General features: G+C 52.1%; 3 protein-coding genes across 3 annotated transcripts; 2 read left to right on the forward strand and 1 right to left on the reverse strand.

Moving 5' to 3' along the window:
- Positions 1-4,447: 4,447 nt before the first annotated feature.
- On the reverse strand, positions 4,448-5,197 carry BDV14DRAFT_202948 (60S ribosomal eL34 domain-containing protein; the record flags this gene model as incomplete). Its single annotated transcript, XM_073774167.1, has 4 exons — positions 4,448-4,636; positions 4,808-4,931; positions 5,073-5,086; positions 5,174-5,197. The coding sequence occupies 4 exons, from the start codon at positions 5,195-5,197 to the stop codon at positions 4,448-4,450; spliced, it is 351 nt and encodes a 116-aa protein (XP_073625254.1).
- Positions 5,198-5,460: 263 nt separating this feature from the next.
- Positions 5,461-15,788, forward strand: prp8 (U4/U6-U5 snRNP complex subunit PRP8). Its single transcript, XM_073765646.1, has 2 exons — positions 5,461-12,807; positions 13,190-15,788. Exons 1-2 carry the CDS (start codon positions 5,696-5,698, stop codon positions 15,663-15,665), a joined length of 9,588 nt encoding a protein of 3,195 aa, XP_073625255.1. The 5' UTR covers positions 5,461-5,695; the 3' UTR covers positions 15,666-15,788.
- On the forward strand, positions 15,789-16,586 carry BDV14DRAFT_109368 (uncharacterized protein). Its single transcript, XM_073765647.1, has one exon. The coding sequence runs from the start codon at positions 15,912-15,914 to the stop codon at positions 16,551-16,553; it is 642 nt and encodes a 213-aa protein (XP_073625256.1). The 5' UTR covers positions 15,789-15,911; the 3' UTR covers positions 16,554-16,586.
- Positions 16,587-17,634: the final 1,048 nt, after the last annotated feature.

Raw genomic sequence — 17,634 nt, forward strand, 5'->3', positions numbered from 1 at the left:
CGATATGGATCTTCATCCTCGTGGATCTCCATCCTTCTCAAGTAGCCCGAAGCTGCAGCGCTGCATGGATTGGCTCGCTAATATTTCAATTAGGCCCGTGAACCGTCAATTTCATTTTAATATTTATCTTACCCTCCGTGATCAAGGGGCACGACAGCACGGCAGATCGAGATCTCATAGGCCCGTTGTGCCTCGTTAGGGCCCTCATACAGATGGCAAAAGCATATTCATCCAGGGTTCATGACATGACATGACGTTGCCAGATATGTATATGTACGCAGGATGTACGATCCGTCCGTCGGTCATGCGAGGGAACGAGCCTGAGGCAGGCGGGTTTGGCTGGCCAGCACCACGACGACAACCACGCGCCACTTGGTTCAAGTGGAGGCTGGTGGAGAAATAATCGATCAGGGATCGATATGTAGGGAGGTGATGGAAGGATTCAATCCTATGACAGCTGTTCTGTAGTCTGTACCAGGCTTACCTCCTGAAGATTGTCGCGGCACCACTTACCCGCGTCGGCAATTTGGGGCTGGTGAGGTGCTGATCGAGATGGCGAAATTGGAGGATGGGGTTGGATCGGTCGAGGATTCATCACAGATGGGCGATGTTATGCATAGGCTAAAGTGCAAGTGAGGTATGGCTAAAGCTCGGACTGGACTAGTCTGTTGTCGTGGAGAAAAGGCATAGAAGCTTGAGGTACCCGAGGAGCCATACTGGCGGGTATGGGATGTCAAGTACCTATATTAGGCGTGCTCCAGCCCCTTGATAGCCGACAGCAGAGCCAGCCAAGCGTGTTCGCGTTCGGGCTCGAGTTCTTCAGTCCGTTGCGAATAGTCCAGGGCACCCAGTCAGAAGACTTTGTTTATCGCGGGCCTTTACTAGGGAGTAGATCCTCCCATTCGATGGGGTTGTCCACGCCAATAAAAGCAACGACCACTCCGCAGAAATGGCCTGCAGATGGTGTACGGGCGGTTGGAATGAATGGTGGTCGATGGGCGCTAGCACAACGAGATTATTCATTATTAGCAAGGTTGGATCCTCGTGATTGATGACTTGGCTGGGGGGCGATATCGAATCAGAGAGGGAAAAGAAGAAAAAAAAAATAATGGTCTGACGCTGGAGACAAGGGAAGCCCTGGCTGGTTCGTGGGTCGTGGCGGTTGGCGTAGAGAGAAAGCGTCAGTGCACTCTTGCTGACTTGGGGTTGGTTTGGAAGTGTTGAACACTGGGGTACTTCCTAATTGGGACGCGATGGCGAGATTTATGGGGCAGTTGCCTGGGAAAGATGGCAAGCGCCAGACACATACATACATAGATCACTTCGGCAAAAGAACAAAGCGATTGGAACCGACAGTGAAGAAGCAGTGGATGGCAGCGCCGGTCTCGCTCCCCACCCGCAGAGCCCTAACGCAGCCCAAGCCCTTTAGTGTGTCGACAAAACTTGCAGCTTCATGCAGCTGGTAGCAGTAATACTACTGGTTCTCTGGTGCTACTAGCGCTGTAGCTGTGCTCTAGCTGTGCTCTAGCTGTACAGTACTCTGGCTGTGCGAGGTCGTCTACAAAGTATTACAGCCAGGTACGTACTACATCGCCACAAGAGGCCCAGAGACCCCGAGAACGAGCGCGAGAGACCCTCCAATAGCAGCTGCTCTCAGGCAATATCATCCTCACCCTGTGCAACTTCCCCGTCCACAATCTTCCGATTTATGACTCGTATATTGTACGCTCTTCGTGCCAGGCCTAGCGCCCGCTGCATCCTGCATCATTCTACGTATTGTCTCTTTGTGTCAGCGTCGTCTGAGAGTGTTCGCTTCATCCTGCCCCTTGGGTCCCTTAACTGCTTCAGCCAGTCCCGACTCCTCAGTGCTGGGACCCGACTCTTCACGAGTGACGAGATGTTTGAGATAGATTGCGGCCGCGGAATCAGGTACATTACCAAGCGGGCCGTGTCGTTGCATCAACGTCCATTTCCATATCTTCATCATTCCTCAGCTGTTGACCGCGATGTCTTGGATAGGAGCCACTGCTGCTGCTCTACGCCCAGTAACCCACCAGAGACCAACGTACCTCTTCCACCAATCATTGAGACCACGTACGTACTTTTCGTCTTTTTCTTAACTTCTCCAGCATCCTTTTGGTCCAACCAGAGTCCAGCAAGTTGCCTAACAGGCCGTGCAGATGCCTACGGAAATTGCCGCTTCCGTCTCTCGTTTCTTTTGAAGCGCCACTCTGTGTGATGCTGGTTCCAGACGTGCATGACATTATTATTATCTGTCATCTCCGGCCTTCGTGACAACCCCGTTATCTGGATCCTTGCTCTCTGCGGGTTGGCTTACGTCGCGATAGTCTGCCGGGATGGCTATGCGGTTGAAGTACGGACTCCGTACTTCTACCAGCAGGAGCATAGCTTGACAGATCGAATATCTGACAAAGTAAAAAATGGCACACCGCTTCACATGCTTCCAGGCTACCTACAGATCTTGTACGCGATGAGGTAGGTGTGACGTTCTTCTGATTCAGACTTGAGCTCCTCCAACCCGTCTCCAGCCTTCCCGCCTATTGCCGATTAACATCCTGACTATGACAGCCGGAATCCTAAGACGGGGACTCCGGCATGGCGTCCAAATTCAGGAGCAAAAGAACCATAAACATATATGTGTCGGAAATGGATTCCTGCACTCATTTCTCCACCATCATACCTATACAGACGGGTACTCACCTAGCCGACCCTGAGGAGTGCTACAGAGCGACGTTCCAGAAAAGCAACGATACTTTTAGAGTTGAGGCTATCAAGCGCGGAATAGCCATCCCAGCTTCCATCTGCAAGTCACTACTCTAGTCGCTACCTTAGCTGTCTCTGCTCTACTGCCTGATGTGGCGACGAGCAGAAAAGCAGTCTTCGAGACTTCATCCCCCAGCTCGATCTCCCACGATCTCCAATGACCATCGTGGATCTCATTTATGGTCTTATATCTGACGAGAAACTAGAGATGGGGTTCCAGTCGGCATCCGTTGCCGTCCCTGACCCGAACTTTTGCGAATCATTGCATGCATATATTTACATATACTGATCCTCTCTCCTGCAGAATCCACCAGCCGCTAGCCGCCAGGCCTCACAGACACAGTTGGCTATCGCAGCTGAGTTCAGCTCGGGAATGAGTCCCGTCCACCAAAAAAGGGCAGTGCTGCGGATCTTCGCCGTACAGCTGGAAAAATCAGCCCATACGAAGACCAAAGTACGAAGCTAGACCAGAGTCCCGCGAATTCTCATGCATCAATACGGAATGCCAACATACAGTCCACGCCAGAGTTCCTCAAAGAAGCAACAAGCAGTTTCCAACATCTCTGCGGGTCACGGTCACTCCATTCATCTCGAGTTGCGTGAATTAGACCTCGGGACTTCGAGCTATCCATACCTACCAAGCTCGGTACTTCTGTCCACACGGCCGACGAAGGGAATCCCGTTGCTTATTCTTCCTTCGTCCACCGCAGAAACAGAAAGACAGGTCAGACGGTGACCGTCCTCAACGTCTTAGACCTCGTATTGTCGTATGACTGTTGCCACTTGGCTAGACTGGCGCTTCGAGGCGGCTAGCTTGGCTGATCGTTTTTCTGTGGATGGGTGCTGGAGATAGGGAGGCCTTGGTATTGTGCTTCTGGCGGTGCGCGGTACCTTTGTCAACTAAACTCTCACAAACGAAGAATCAAGGCTGCAAGCGTAAAAAACGTAGAGTAGCTAGCGAGTGTAGACACTACCTCTAAGCCGAGCTGACCATGACGCTGAGCTGAGCAGAGCGCCCTAAAGTCCAGATCAAGGTCCAGCTGGGGTCAGGTCGACCCGGACAATAGTACAACACGGGTAAGTGCAGCTTTGTCCGTTTTTGGAACTGGATACAGGAACGCCTGCCTTGGAGGAGATGATTGCAAGGGCGTGCCATGGTATCGGGCCGGGGTTGGAATGGGTTTGACAGGGGAACCGCTGTTAGAGCATCCTTAAGAGATTGTAGTAAGTACGACTACATTATTTGCGTGGGGTGTGGGCATAGCGGATTGATCTGCTCCCTTGATGTCTGGATTCTTAGGGATAGGGCCAGGACTGGGGAAAGTGAAGCACGAGTTGGATGGACCTGACGTGGCTAATCCTCTACTCACAAGAGGCCGGTTCGTACAGTGAAGTGGGTTATGCAGGAATCATGACCATAGAAGCGTAGGTAATCAGTTCATCACCAAGAATCTACCAGGACACAACCATTGCGGCGACCTCAAATGACAATCTTACACCGCCAGCACCAAGGTGAGGCAAGCCGCGCAAAAAATGAACCGACGGAACAGCCAAATTTTATTGATTCTTATCTTTCCATGATCGTTTGGATCGTTTGAATTTTGATTCCACTAAACGACAAAACACCGAGCTTTGATTATGCAACCCCAACCCATCATTTGATTTAGCGCTTAGCAGCCTTCTCCTGGGACTCCTTGAGCACCTTCTTGACGATCTTCTGCTCCTCGATCAGGAAAGCGCGGACGATGCGGTCCTTGACGCAGCCGGCGCAGCGGGAACCACCGTAGGCACGGCTGACGTTCTTCTTGGGGCGAGAGATCTGGGCGTATTCGCGGGGACGGAGGGCGGGGACCTAGAAGGAAGAGATTGTCAATCGGTTGTTCCCATGCGATTTGTTGCTTTGCTTTGCGTTGCGGTTTCCTTTCTCGTTCTCTTCCTCTCTTTCCATAGCACTCGCGAACGTCGTGCCGCGAATCCCCCTCTTCTAGCAAAGTAGATTTCAATCGGATTGTTGGGTACTCACACCAGGGAGCTTGATGCCGCAGTCACCGCACTTGGGGGCAGTACCCTGCTTCTTGATGTGCTGGTAACGGAGCTCACCGCCGGGGGTCTTGACGATGCGAACGCGGTTGGACCGTGTGTTGTACCTGTGCGAAATCCATCAATAACTGTCCATCCAAAATAAATCCTGTCGTATCCAATTCTATTCCAATGCAAATAACTGGTTGTATCGAGAAAGTATAGGGATAAGACTGGGAAAGGCGCTGGGGAGGGAATTTCAAACGTACGGGTTCCGGCGGCGCTGCGAAAAAAAGTTCAGTCAGTTATTCATTCCCCTTCACAAAGCTGCGATTTCCAAAATCTGCAGAGGAGCCAGAGATAAACTCACGTATTGCAGTCTGTTGTTGGCCATTTTGACTGTGCTTGAACCTCTTCGGGGTGGTCAAGGATTTGGCGTTCGTCGTCGTCGGTTGTCGTCGTGAACCTCGTAGAATTCTGTCTGGATTTGTGTGGGTTTCTCGGAGCCCTCAAAGGCCCACGCTAGCGCCCTTTTGGCGAGAAGACGCTAGCCCGCTTTGGGACGCGCGCTAGGTCCACCTCGGGACTAGCGTGACTAAGCCGGAGCCGCCACCTCTTTTCGAGCTGCATCGCGAGTTGGCTTGCAAAGGAGCCTGACGTGAAGAAAGAATTGCCTGTCTTCCATCGCCGTCGTGGGAAGGGGTTCGTCTTGGAGTTGGGTTTCTGTTATACTGCCTCTTGACGCTACTTCCCGCGCAACCTATTTTACTCTACTACCCCTGCGATCCTGACTGATGAATCCGGTCGGCAGGATCTTTTTCTCGACTTGATTGACGCGACTGCACGTCAACCTGGACAACACAAGGGCCATCACACTTCCTCTACCATCACAATGGCATCGCTGCCTCCTCCTCCTCCCCCAGGATGGGGTGCGTCGGCGCCGCCCTCGATGCCCATGGCGCCTCCGCCCCCGGGCTACCAGCCGCCCGCCGACCCGACCGTCGCGAAGTTTGCACAAAAGAAGACCGAATGGCTACGGACGCAACGGAACCGCTTCGGCGAGAAGCGCAAGGGCGGCTTCGTCGAGTCCCAAAAGGCCGATATGCCCCCGGAGCACCTCCGCAAGATCGTCCGCGACATTGGCGACGTGTCCCAGAAAAAATTCACCAACGAGAAGCGCAGCTATCTCGGCGCGCTGAAATTCATGCCGCATGCCGTGTTGAAGCTGCTGGAGAATATGCCGATGCCTTGGGAGTCGACGAGGGAGGTCAAAGTGTTGTACCATGTTAATGGGTGCTTGACGCTTGTTAACGAGACGCCGAGGGTTATCGAGCCGGTCTTCCATGCGCAGTGGGCGACGATGTGGGTTTGTATGCGAAGGGAGAAGAGCGATCGGAGACACTTTAAGCGTATGCGGTTTCCGCCATTTGATGATGAGGAGCCGCCGCTTTCGTGGTCGGAGAATATTGAGGATGTTGAGCCGCTAGAGCCGATTCAGATGGAACTTGATGAGTCTGAGGATGGACCGGTCTTTGAGTGGTTCTACGACCACCGGCCGCTGCTTGATACACCCCATGTCAATGGGCCGAGTTATAGGAAATGGAACTTGGAGCTTCCGCAGATGGCTACGCTATACCGTCTAAGTCATCAGCTTCTAAGTGATGTTGTTGATCAGAACTACTTCCACATGTTCGATCTCAACAGCTTTTTCACAGCAAAGGCGCTCAATGTTGCCATCCCCGGTGGACCGCGTTTCGAGCCTTTGTACAAGGACATTGATCCCAACGACGAGGACTTTAGCGAGTTCAACGCGATTGACCGCATCATCTTCCGTGCGCCCATCCGAACAGAATACCGCGTTGCCTATCCCTTCCTGTACAACACACTCCCGAGAAGTGTCAAGGTTTCTTGGTTCTCCCACCCTCAAGTTGTATATGTCCGGACCGACGACCCCAATCTCCCCGCCTTCTACTTCGACCCCGTCATCAACCCTATCTCTTCCCGCTCCGTCGCGCCCAAGAACATCACAGTCAGCCACGAGGATGAAATCTTCGGAGACGACAATGAGGATGACTTTGAGCTTCCCGAAGAGGCCGAGCCGTTCTTTGCCGATGAAGACCTTTACACACCCGAGACTGCGTCGGCTATTGCGCTGTGGTGGGCACCTCACCCCTTCAACAAGCGCTCTGGCAAGATGGTTCGCGCTCAGGATGTCCCACTCGTCAAGCAGTGGTACCTGGAGCACTGCCCTCAGGGTCAGCCCGTGAAGGTCCGCGTGTCTTACCAGAAGCTTCTCAAGACATACGTTCTCAACGAGCTTCACCAGAATAAGCCCAAGGCCCAGAGCAAACAGGATCTGCTCAAGACTTTGAAATCGACCAAGTTCTTCCAGCAGACGACGATCGACTGGGTCGAGGCCGGTCTCCAGGTCTGCCGTCAAGGCTTCAACATGCTGAACCTCTTGATCCACCGCAAGAACCTGACCTATCTCCACTTGGATTACAACTTTAACTTGAAGCCCGTCAAGACGTTGACAACCAAGGAGCGAAAGAAGTCTCGTTTCGGAAATGCTTTCCACTTGATGCGTGAAATCCTGCGTCTGACAAAGTTGATCGTCGACGCTCAGGTTCAGTACCGTCTGGGTAACATTGATGCCTTCCAGCTTGCTGATGGTATTCTTTACGCGTTCAACCACGTCGGTCAATTGACGGGTATGTACCGTTACAAGTACAAGTTGATGCACCAGATCCGATCTTGCAAGGACTTGAAGCACTTGATCTACTACCGTTTCAACTCTGGCCCCGTGGGTAAGGGTCCTGGATGCGGTTTCTGGGCTCCGGCCTGGCGTGTCTGGCTCTTCTTTATGCGCGGTATCATCCCTCTGCTTGAGAGATGGCTTGGAAACTTGCTCTCTCGTCAGTTTGAGGGTCGTCACAGCAAGGGTGTTGCCAAGACAGTTACCAAACAGCGTGTCGAGTCTCACTTTGATCTTGAGCTTCGTGCGTCTGTCATGGCGGATCTCATGGACATGATGCCCGAGGGTATTAAACAGAACAAGGTCAACACTGTTCTGCAACATCTTTCCGAAGCCTGGCGATGCTGGAAGAGTAACATTCCCTGGAAGGTTCCTGGTCTTCCTGCGCCCATTGAAAACATCATTCTGCGTTATGTCAAGAGCAAGGCCGACTGGTGGATTTCAGTAGCACACTACAACCGTGAGCGTATCAGGCGCGGTGCTACGGTCGACAAGACTGTTGCCAAGAAGAACTTGGGTCGTCTTACTCGTCTGTGGCTCAAGTCTGAGCAAGAGCGACAGCACAACTACCTCAAGGACGGTCCGTACGTCTCGTCTGAAGAAGCCGTGGCCATCTACACGACAATGGTCCACTGGCTGGAGTCCAGAAAGTTCTCGCCCATTCCCTTCCCTAGTGTTTCCTACAAGCACGACACCAAGATCTTGATTCTTGCTTTGGAGCGTCTGCGCGAGTCTTACTCTGTCAAGGGTCGATTGAACCAGAGCCAGCGTGAGGAGCTTGCTCTTATCGAGCAGGCTTATGACTCCCCTGGAACAACTCTGGCGCGTATCAAGCGTTTTCTTCTTACGCAGCGTGCTTTCAAGGAAGTCGGCATTGACATGAACGACAACTACAACAACATCAACCCGGTTTATGATGTCGAGCCCATTGAGAAGATTACCGATGCCTATCTGGACCAGTACCTCTGGTACCAGGCTGAGCAGCGCCACTTGTTCCCTGCCTGGATCAAGCCGTCTGACTCTGAAGTTCCTCCCTTGTTGACCTACAAATGGGCTCAAGGCATTAATAACCTGTCGAACGTCTGGGAAACATCCGAAGGCGAGACGAATGTCATGATCGAGACAGAACTGTCCAAGGTTTACGAGAAGATTGATCTGACATTGCTCAACCGTCTTCTCCGCTTGGTCATGGACCATAACTTGGCGGACTACATTACCTCCAAGAACAACGTCCAGCTGAGCTACAAGGATATGAACCATACCAACAGCTATGGATTGATTCGTGGTCTTCAGTTCTCTGGTTTCGTATTCCAGTTCTACGGCCTGATGATCGATCTGCTCCTCCTCGGTCTGCAAAGAGCCAGCGAAATGGCCGGTCCTCCTCAGAGCCCCAACGACTTCCTTCAATTCAGAGACCGTGCTACCGAGACGAGACATCCTATCCGATTGTACACTCGCTACGTCGACAAGATCTGGGTGTTTTTCCGATTCAACGCTGACGAGTCCCGCGATTTGATCCAGCGTTTCTTGACGGAGAATCCTGACCCCAACTTTGAGAACGTCATTGGGTACAAGAACAAGAAGTGCTGGCCGAGAGACTGCCGTATGCGTTTGATGCGTCACGACGTCAACCTTGGTCGTGCTGTCTTTTGGGATCTGAAGAACCGTCTTCCGCGATCGATTACCACGATCGATTGGGATGATACGTTCTCTAGCGTTTACAGCAAGGACAATCCTAACCTTTTGTTCTCAATGTCTGGATTCGAAGTCAGAATTTTGCCCAAGTCGCGTAACTTGAACGAGGAATTCTCGGTCAAGGACAGTGTTTGGTCGTTGGTGGACAATTCAACCAAGGAGCGCACTGCCCATGCTTTCTTGCAAGTGACCGAAGAAGACATTCAAAAATTCAACAACCGTATCCGACAAATTCTCATGTCTTCTGGTTCAACGACCTTTACCAAGATCGCCAATAAGTGGAACACGGCACTGATCGCCCTCTTCACCTACTATCGTGAAGCCGCCGTGTCTACCGTCAACCTTCTCGACACCATCGTCAAGTGCGAAACCAAGATCCAAACCCGTGTCAAGATTGGTCTCAACTCCAAGATGCCGTCGCGTTTCCCTCCTGCCGTCTTCTACACCCCCAAGGAACTGGGAGGTCTCGGTATGATTTCCGGCTCGCACATCTTGATTCCAGCCAGCGACAAGCGCTGGTCCAAGCAAACTGACACCGGTATCACGCACTTCCGCGCGGGTATGTCCCACGACGAAGAAACCCTGATCCCCAACATCTTCCGCTACATCATCCCCTGGGAAGCCGAGTTCATCGACTCCCAGCGCGTCTGGATGGAATATTCCCAAAAGCGCATGGAAGCGCAGCAGCAAAACCGCCGTCTAACCCTCGAGGACCTTGAAGACAGCTGGGACCGCGGTCTGCCGCGTATCAACACGCTTTTCCAAAAGGACCGCAGCACGCTCAGCTTCGACAAGGGATTCCGTCTGCGTGCGGAGTTCAAGCAGTACCAGCTTATGAAGAGCAATCCTTTCTGGTGGACTAGTCAGCGGCACGACGGTAAACTTTGGAACCTTAACGCTTACAGAACCGATGTTATCCAGGCGTTGGGTGGTGTAGAGACCATTTTGGAGCACACTTTGTTCAAGGCAACTGCTTTTCCGTCCTGGGAGGGTCTCTTTTGGGAAAGAGCCTGTCTTGCGAAGGGTACTCAGCTCCTACGATATGATTCTACGAAAATCAATGTCGAAGATGTCAAGGAAGGAGATTTACTGCTCGGACCCGACGGTGGTCCTCGCCGAGCTTTCAATATCGTCAACGGAAAGGATCGGCTTTATCGCATCAAAATCGGCGGTAAAAAGGAGGACCTCGTTGTTACGGCGAATCATATCCTCGTTTTACACCGAGAACGAACCATGAACTCGAATGTCTACGAAGGTCCGTCAATTCAAGGCCATGTTCAGCGTTTCGAAGATCGCTTCGCAGAACTTCCCGCTCTCAGCTCCAGTCCGGCTTCTGCCAATCGACCCAATAACGTCACGAAAGACCGTGATGACTTCATGACCGCTTTGAAACATGCTATTGCTTGGATTCTCAAAGCCCCGCGGAGCGCGACGGGAACTGCCGTTATTCGAAATCTTCTCAACGGCACTACTGGCATCTCAACCCGTCAAGAGAGCTACACGGTCGATAACCCCGCAGTCAAGGGGTCTTATCTCACATATGCATGGGGGAATCAACAGAGAACAAACCTCAAAGGACATGCATCGCACCCTCCGGTCTGGTTTTCGACTAAGGACGAAGCCTTCTCTGCTGCCGTCGCGAAAAGTCGCGAGATCTATTCACAAGGCTCGATCACGTTGGCCAACCTACACCAGCGTTTCCTAACAAAGTCTGCCAATGGTAAAGGCGGGGAAATCCGAGTTGATGTCAATCTTCCTAACTTGTCCCTTGTCTGGAACAAGGATGGCACCGATCTCAAGTTCCGGGTACTCTGCTCTCGAGACTACAAGAAATATTCACGCTCCTATGCTTTCCCTTCTTTTCCCGATCCTGCAGGAGACGACGGTGCTGCCAATCAAGACCAGGACTTGCCGGAGGTTTCAGCCGCGGATCGTTATGAGACCGTCGAAATGACCGCCGCTGAATTTGCCGCTCTTGATACCGAGGAAAGGCGCCGGTATCGAGCTGTCAGATGTCCTGGTTTCGAATTGCCTGAGCAAGAAGTTCCGATCAACCCCTACTTCCTCGGAATGTGGCTAGGTGATGGGAACCGCTGGGGGCCGATAATCAACTCCAACCATGAAGAAGCGGTTCGCGAATTCCTGATCAATCACGCGGCCGAACTAGATATGCACTTTGTCCATCATGGAGGGTTTGCTTATTCTACTGTCGGTCATAAAAACAGAGCTACCGATCGACCTTTGCCGCCAGTCAACAAAGACGAGACCGTACGCCCTGCGGTATATCAAGCTCGACAGACAATTCGAAAGCAACGTCTTGCCGCAGAGCTCGCTGCACAGCGTGAGATTGCCAATACCACGCCCAATCTCGTGCTGCCGTCGATCGAAAAGCGGGAGCTTCCTTCTAGTGCCCATCAGGTTCCCGCTTCTAGGTCTGTTTCGTTTTTAAGCAATGTTCGGGCCGCATCGGCTTTGTTCGATCTTACTGATGTGACTGCTGTTCCTGAAACGGTACTTGATTCGGCGCCGGGAAGCCCTAGTCTAGAAGCCGAAGATGAGGGTTATCTCCCGAATCCCAATCTAGATGATTCGGTTGAGTTCGGTTGTTCCGATGCCATCACACGAGAGCACGGTGATATCATATCCCAGTTCAGTCAGGATTCTGAGTTCATGGAATTCGTCAATAAAATGACGCAGTCGGCTGTCCCCGGGGATGGTGATAGCCAGAAGTCAATTGACGCGCGCCTGTTTTCGGCTGCAGCCGAAAACGACCTGGATTTTCTTGAAACTGACATTGAGGATGACGACGATGACGACGATGAGAATCCTGACGAGGCGGAGATGGATGATGGGCCGATCGGTAGTCAGTCCTCCGAAAGACAGCAGTCAGGATCCGGTCAGCTCCCTCGCCGTCGGCAAAACCACAGTCTGCGCACCGGTCGCCGTGGCTATGGCGATCTGAATGACGATGAGCAAGAGCAGATCCTCGATACAATTGTTCGAGGCAGCATTGGTCGTTCCCGAACAAACGTGCTGAAGCAAGCGCTCGATGACTTGGGAATTCTGGCTCATCAGAAGGGTGCTGCACATGACAGCAAGCGGATTCCACGGGTTTACATGGAAAATTCTCGATCTGTGCGCCTCTCTGTGCTTGCTGGTCTCATTGACACCGACGGCTGGTATGTCTTTCCCGAAAATATGTTCGGCTTTGCACAGAGCGAGACCTGGCATAAGGATCTTTTCTGGGATGTTGTTGCGCTGGCACGATCTTTGGGCTTCAGTGTCTGGACCAAAAAGCGCATGATGCCAGATCCTAAGCGTACGAAGATGCTCCCAGTGTTGTTCGCCCAAATCTTCGGAAATCTGACAGAAATCCCCTGTCTGCTGGCGAGAAAGAAAGCGGTCCCACGTTTCATTCCCCAGTCTCACAGTTTCGCTATCAAGGACATAACTCTGGAATCTGACGAGACCGAGTGGGCTGGTTTCCGTGTCGACAAAGACCAGCTTTATCTTCGACATGATTATGTGGTACTGCATAACAGTGGATTTGAAGAGTATGTATTCCCCGTGTCTTTTGCGATCTCATTTCCGCCCTTTCACATTCCTCATCGGCTCTTGATGCCTAGCTATGCTGTTGGTTCGGGATGGTACTCATTGCGAGCAAACTCATTGCGAGCAAGTTTGCTCGCGATAAACCTGGTCGTCTTGGGATTCAGTCCGCTTCCCACATCATGGGCGTTTTCTACGCATAAATAAATCCTTCCTTAAAAACCCGTTTTCTGCACCGTTCGTGGTCAAATTTTGGCCATGGACGCCCCCCCATACCCCTATACATACTCCATATCACGTGTTACTGACACGTGACCCCGAAACCTTAATCACGAACCTTAAATCACCCATTTTGCTATTGACCATGGTCGACTAACTATTTAATAGATCTATGAAGTTCAAGAAGCTCACAAACGCCCAGCGATCCGGTTTGAACCAGATCCCCAACCGTCGATTTACCCTTTGGTGGTCCCCGACCATCAACCGCGCCAATGTCTACGTCGGTTTCCAGGTCCAACTCGATCTGACAGGTATCTTCTTGCACGGAAAGATTCCTACCTTGAAGATCTCCTTGATCCAGATCTTCCGTGCTCACTTGTGGCAGAAGATCCACGAGTCCGTCGTCATGGATCTGTGTCAAGTGTTCGATCAGGAACTTGAGCAGCTCGGTATCGAGGCTGTTCAGAAGGAGACCATTCACCCGCGTAAATCCTACAAGATGAACAGTTCTTGTGCCGATATCCTGCTCTTCGCTACGAACAAGTGGAACGTGACTCGTCCGTCTATCCTGTTCGACACGAAGGATCAGTACGAGTCTACCACGACCAACAAGTTCTGGCTTGATGTGCAGCTCCGCTATGGTGACTACGACTCTCACGACATTGAGCGATATGTTCGTGCCAAGTACCTCGACTACACCACTGACAGCATGAGTATCTACCCCTCTGCGACGGGTCTCATGATCGCCGTTGACCTTGCATACAACTTGTACTCTGCTTACGGCCAGTACTTCCCAGGTCTGAAGACCTTGGTCCAGCAGGCGATGGCCAAGGTCATGAAGGCCAACCCTGCGCTCTATGTCCTGAGAGAACGTATTCGCAAGGGTCTGCAGCTGTACGCCTCTGAGAGCAACCAAGAGTTCCTTAACTCGCAAAACTACTCGGAGCTCTTCAGTCCTCAGATTCAGCTGTTCATCGACGATACCAACGTCTACCGTGTCACTATCCACAAGACCTTTGAAGGTAACTTGACCACCAAGCCCATCAACGGTGCGATCTTCATCTTCAACCCCAGAACCGGACAGCTGTTCTTGAAGATTATCCACACAAGTGTCTGGGCTGGACAGAAGCGTCTTGGTCAGCTTGCCAAGTGGAAGACAGCCGAAGAAGTTGCGGCGCTCATTCGGTCGTTGCCTGTTGAAGAACAGCCCAAGCAGCTCATTGTCACCCGAAAGGGTCTCCTTGACCCGCTTGAAGTTCACCTTCTCGACTTCCCCAACATCTCAATCCGTGCTTCTGAACTTCAGCTGCCCTTCCAGGCTGCCATGAAAGTTGAGAAGCTCGCCGATATGATCTTGCGCGCTACTGAGCCTCAGATGGTTCTCTTCAACCTTTACGATGAGTGGCTCAAGACCATCTCGCCGTACACTGCGTTCTCGAGATTGATCTTGATTTTGCGTGCTCTGCACGTCAACATTGACAAGGCCAAGATCATTCTCCGTCCCGACAAGAGTGTCATCACCCTGGAGCACCACATTTGGCCCTCGCTATCCGACGAGGACTGGATGAAGGTTGAAGTGCAGCTTCGCGATTTGATTCTGAACGACTACGGCAAGAAGAACAATGTCAACGTTCAGAGTCTGACGAGTAGCGAAGTCCGAGATATCATTCTCGGTATGGAAATCAGTGCGCCCTCGTTGCAGCGTCAGCAGGCGGCGGAGATCGAGAAGCAGCAGGAAGAGGCGAAGCAACTCACCGCTGTTACGACAAAGACCCAAAATGCCCGCGGTGAAGACATCATCGTCACCACGACTTCTCAGTACGAGCAGCAGTCGTTCGCTTCCAAGACCGAGTGGCGTACCCGTGCGATCGCCACGTCCAACCTCCGGACTAGGGCGAACAACATCTATGTTTCTTCCGACGATATCCGCAACGAGGGTTACACGTACATTATGCCGAAGAACATTCTCAAGCGATTCATCATGATTGCCGACCTTCGGGTACAAGTCGCCGGATACCTCTACGGTAGCTCGCCACCGGACAACGACCAAGTCAAGGAAATCAGAACCATCGTCATGATTCCACAGGTCGGAAATACTCGCGAAATCCAGCTTCCGCAGCAGTTGCCGCAGCACGACTATCTCGGTAACCTCGAGCCTCTCGGAGTTATTCACACCATCTCCGGCAATGAGCCGCCCTACATGACCGCGCAGGACGTGACTCAGCACTCGCGCCTGATGAACGCCCACTCTTCATGGGACAAGAAGACCGTGACCATGACCGTATCGTTTACGCCCGGCTCCGTTTCCCTTGCAGCATGGGGTCTTACGCCCCAGGGCTACAAGTGGGGAGCCGAGAACAGGGATACCACGTCCGACCAGCCGCAGGGATTCTCAACCAGCATGGGTGAGAAGTGCCAGCTGCTGCTGAGTGACAAGATCCGTGGATACTTCCTGGTGCCCGAAGACAACCTGTGGAACTACAGCTTCATGGGCAGCTCGTATGGAAGCGTCGAGAAACGCCCGATCTACGTCAAGATCGACACGCCCCTTCGATTCTACGACGATCAGCATCGCCCGCTGCACTTCCAGAACTTTGCAGAATTGGAGGACATTTGGGTTGATCGATCTGATAACTTTGCTTAAGCGAGGGTTTGCGCGGCGTTGGTCGTGTTCTTTGTTTTCTTTCCTTTTTTCTTTTCTTCGTGTTTTCTGCAATAATACATCTGTGATAAACCCGTTCTTGCATGTTTCATTATGACGATCTCGATCTATATTACGGACGCGAAAAGGCAACTGGAGATGGAATGGCCAGTTTTTGTATGTATATTACCTAGGTAGTTCATAAATCATGATTTATTAGTTGGCCAAGTGCATAAAGCTACGAACTCAATGATATACTTAGCAATATCTACAGAGATTCTAGAACGACTCCATTGTAGTATCCGATGCAGGAGTAAGATGAGGAAGGATCGAGCCCACCGGGGCACTGAGAGGGAGAGAGTGGGTTCAGTTCAGTTCAGTTCTCCATCTTCCATTCTTTCCTCCAGTTCCAACTTCCCAAATAATCTCAAACACAAACACAACCCAAATTCTTCGCCAGACTCCTTCATCATCCACTTCACCCCTCACCAACCAGCCTTTCGTGTGATTATCAATCAACAATTACAATCTTACGCCCACGCGAGCTCAGCTAGTCTCAATCTTGGACAATTGGCACCAGCAGCCAGGGCCCAGCTTCAGCCTTCATTTCCTGGCGTTGCGTCCGACCAACCAGCGCAAAGCGTGGGGGTGCGATTGCGATGCTCGATCTCCAGCCCAGTGTTTCACCATTGCTTCAAGGACTGCACTCAAGCTTGGGTTGGAAACTTAAAATCGCCCGGGAAAAGGAATGAGCCTTGTGGGCGGAATGGAGACGGATTGTTACTGCTGCAGGCCTGCATGGGACCGAGGATACGATGGAGCCTCGCCTTGCGATTGCGAGGTATTGTTGTCGTTGCAAACGCAGGGGCGGTTGGCTTGAGAATGAGATGACGGGTCGCTCTGAACTGTGTTCTGCTTTTACGGAAGATGCGCTTACCGACAAATTGATTACACGTTCATGGTTGTTTCTCTGGGGTGTCGACCAGTACCGACCTCATCGGTATTCGAAGATACCAACCTCGCTCTTCGCTGGAAATCAGCACGGTGATACACTTTGGGTTACTGTGCTCCGTCCTCCCATCCTGGGCTGAACTAGGCATAAAGAAGAATAGGGTGTGCTCGAGCTCCCATCTTGTCGCGTCCGCCACCCACATCCTCCTTCTGCCACGCTCGGACGCTAGACTTGGTTTGCGCCGTCCGACCGTTGTCGGGCCTCATCGAGGAGGTACAGGCGTCTGCCTTTGTTCATCCCAGGGAATCGGAACAATGGGGCAAATAAGATTCCAAGTGTCAGAGGCTCGCGCCGAACGCGCCAGACTCTCGATTTGATGGAACTCAAATCTCAAAAGTAGAAGAATGACGAACAGCATGGTATTCCCTGTCACCAATCGTCTGGGAATAAGGATCGGGCAACTTACTTCTGAGTAAGAAGAGTAAGAAGATACGGGGCCTGCTGAGCAGCAGCTGCTGCTGTGAGCGTCTCACGCTATTATGCGCGATATAGTTGAGGGCGCCACAACAACGGTGTTCATCCCTACGGCTCCTGATTGCATCTCGATCTGTCGCGACGCAGGTGCGGTTATGCGCGACCCTCTTCTGAGTATATTGTTCGAGGGACCGAGATCCCGCGCATGTTCCATCTTACTATGATGACTTTATCGTTCGAGTCAAGCGTGCGTGATGATGGGGGCTGGAAGCCTGGAACTTCAACTTGCGAGTCACAAGAGGATGACACAACCCCCTCCAACCAGCGACCGAGTCTCGCATCTGCCGCCAGTAATCCGCATCACCCACCTCTCCTCGTGGGTGTCTCGCCGACAGTTGCTTCCGATTAGCCACTCCTGGCGTCTCTGACCGGTGGAGCTGCTGCGACGACGTACGACAGGTCCTCGTCCTGACAGGGGTGGGATTCCTTAGCTAGTTAAAGCACGCCCAGCCGCTGGTTTGATTCCCTTACTCCGAAACCCACCAG

This window comes from Aspergillus stella-maris, assembly GCF_047715825.1.
Source record: "Aspergillus stella-maris strain CBS 113639 unplaced genomic scaffold BDV14scaffold_53, whole genome shotgun sequence".
In the NCBI taxonomy this organism is placed as follows: domain Eukaryota; kingdom Fungi; phylum Ascomycota; class Eurotiomycetes; order Eurotiales; family Aspergillaceae; genus Aspergillus; species Aspergillus stella-maris.

Excerpts from the sequence above, each read along its gene's own strand:
- BDV14DRAFT_109368 (XM_073765647.1), top strand. The coding sequence starts at position 15,912 with ATGATATACTTAGCAATATCTACAGAGATTCTAGAACGACTCCATTGT.
- prp8 (XM_073765646.1), top strand. The coding sequence starts at position 5,696 with ATGGCATCGCTGCCTCCTCCTCCTCCCCCAGGATGGGGTGCGTCGGCG. Across the intron at positions 12,808-13,189 it reads CATAACAGTGGATTTGAAGA|ATCTATGAAGTTCAAGAAGC; the intron begins GTATGTATTCCC and ends ACTATTTAATAG.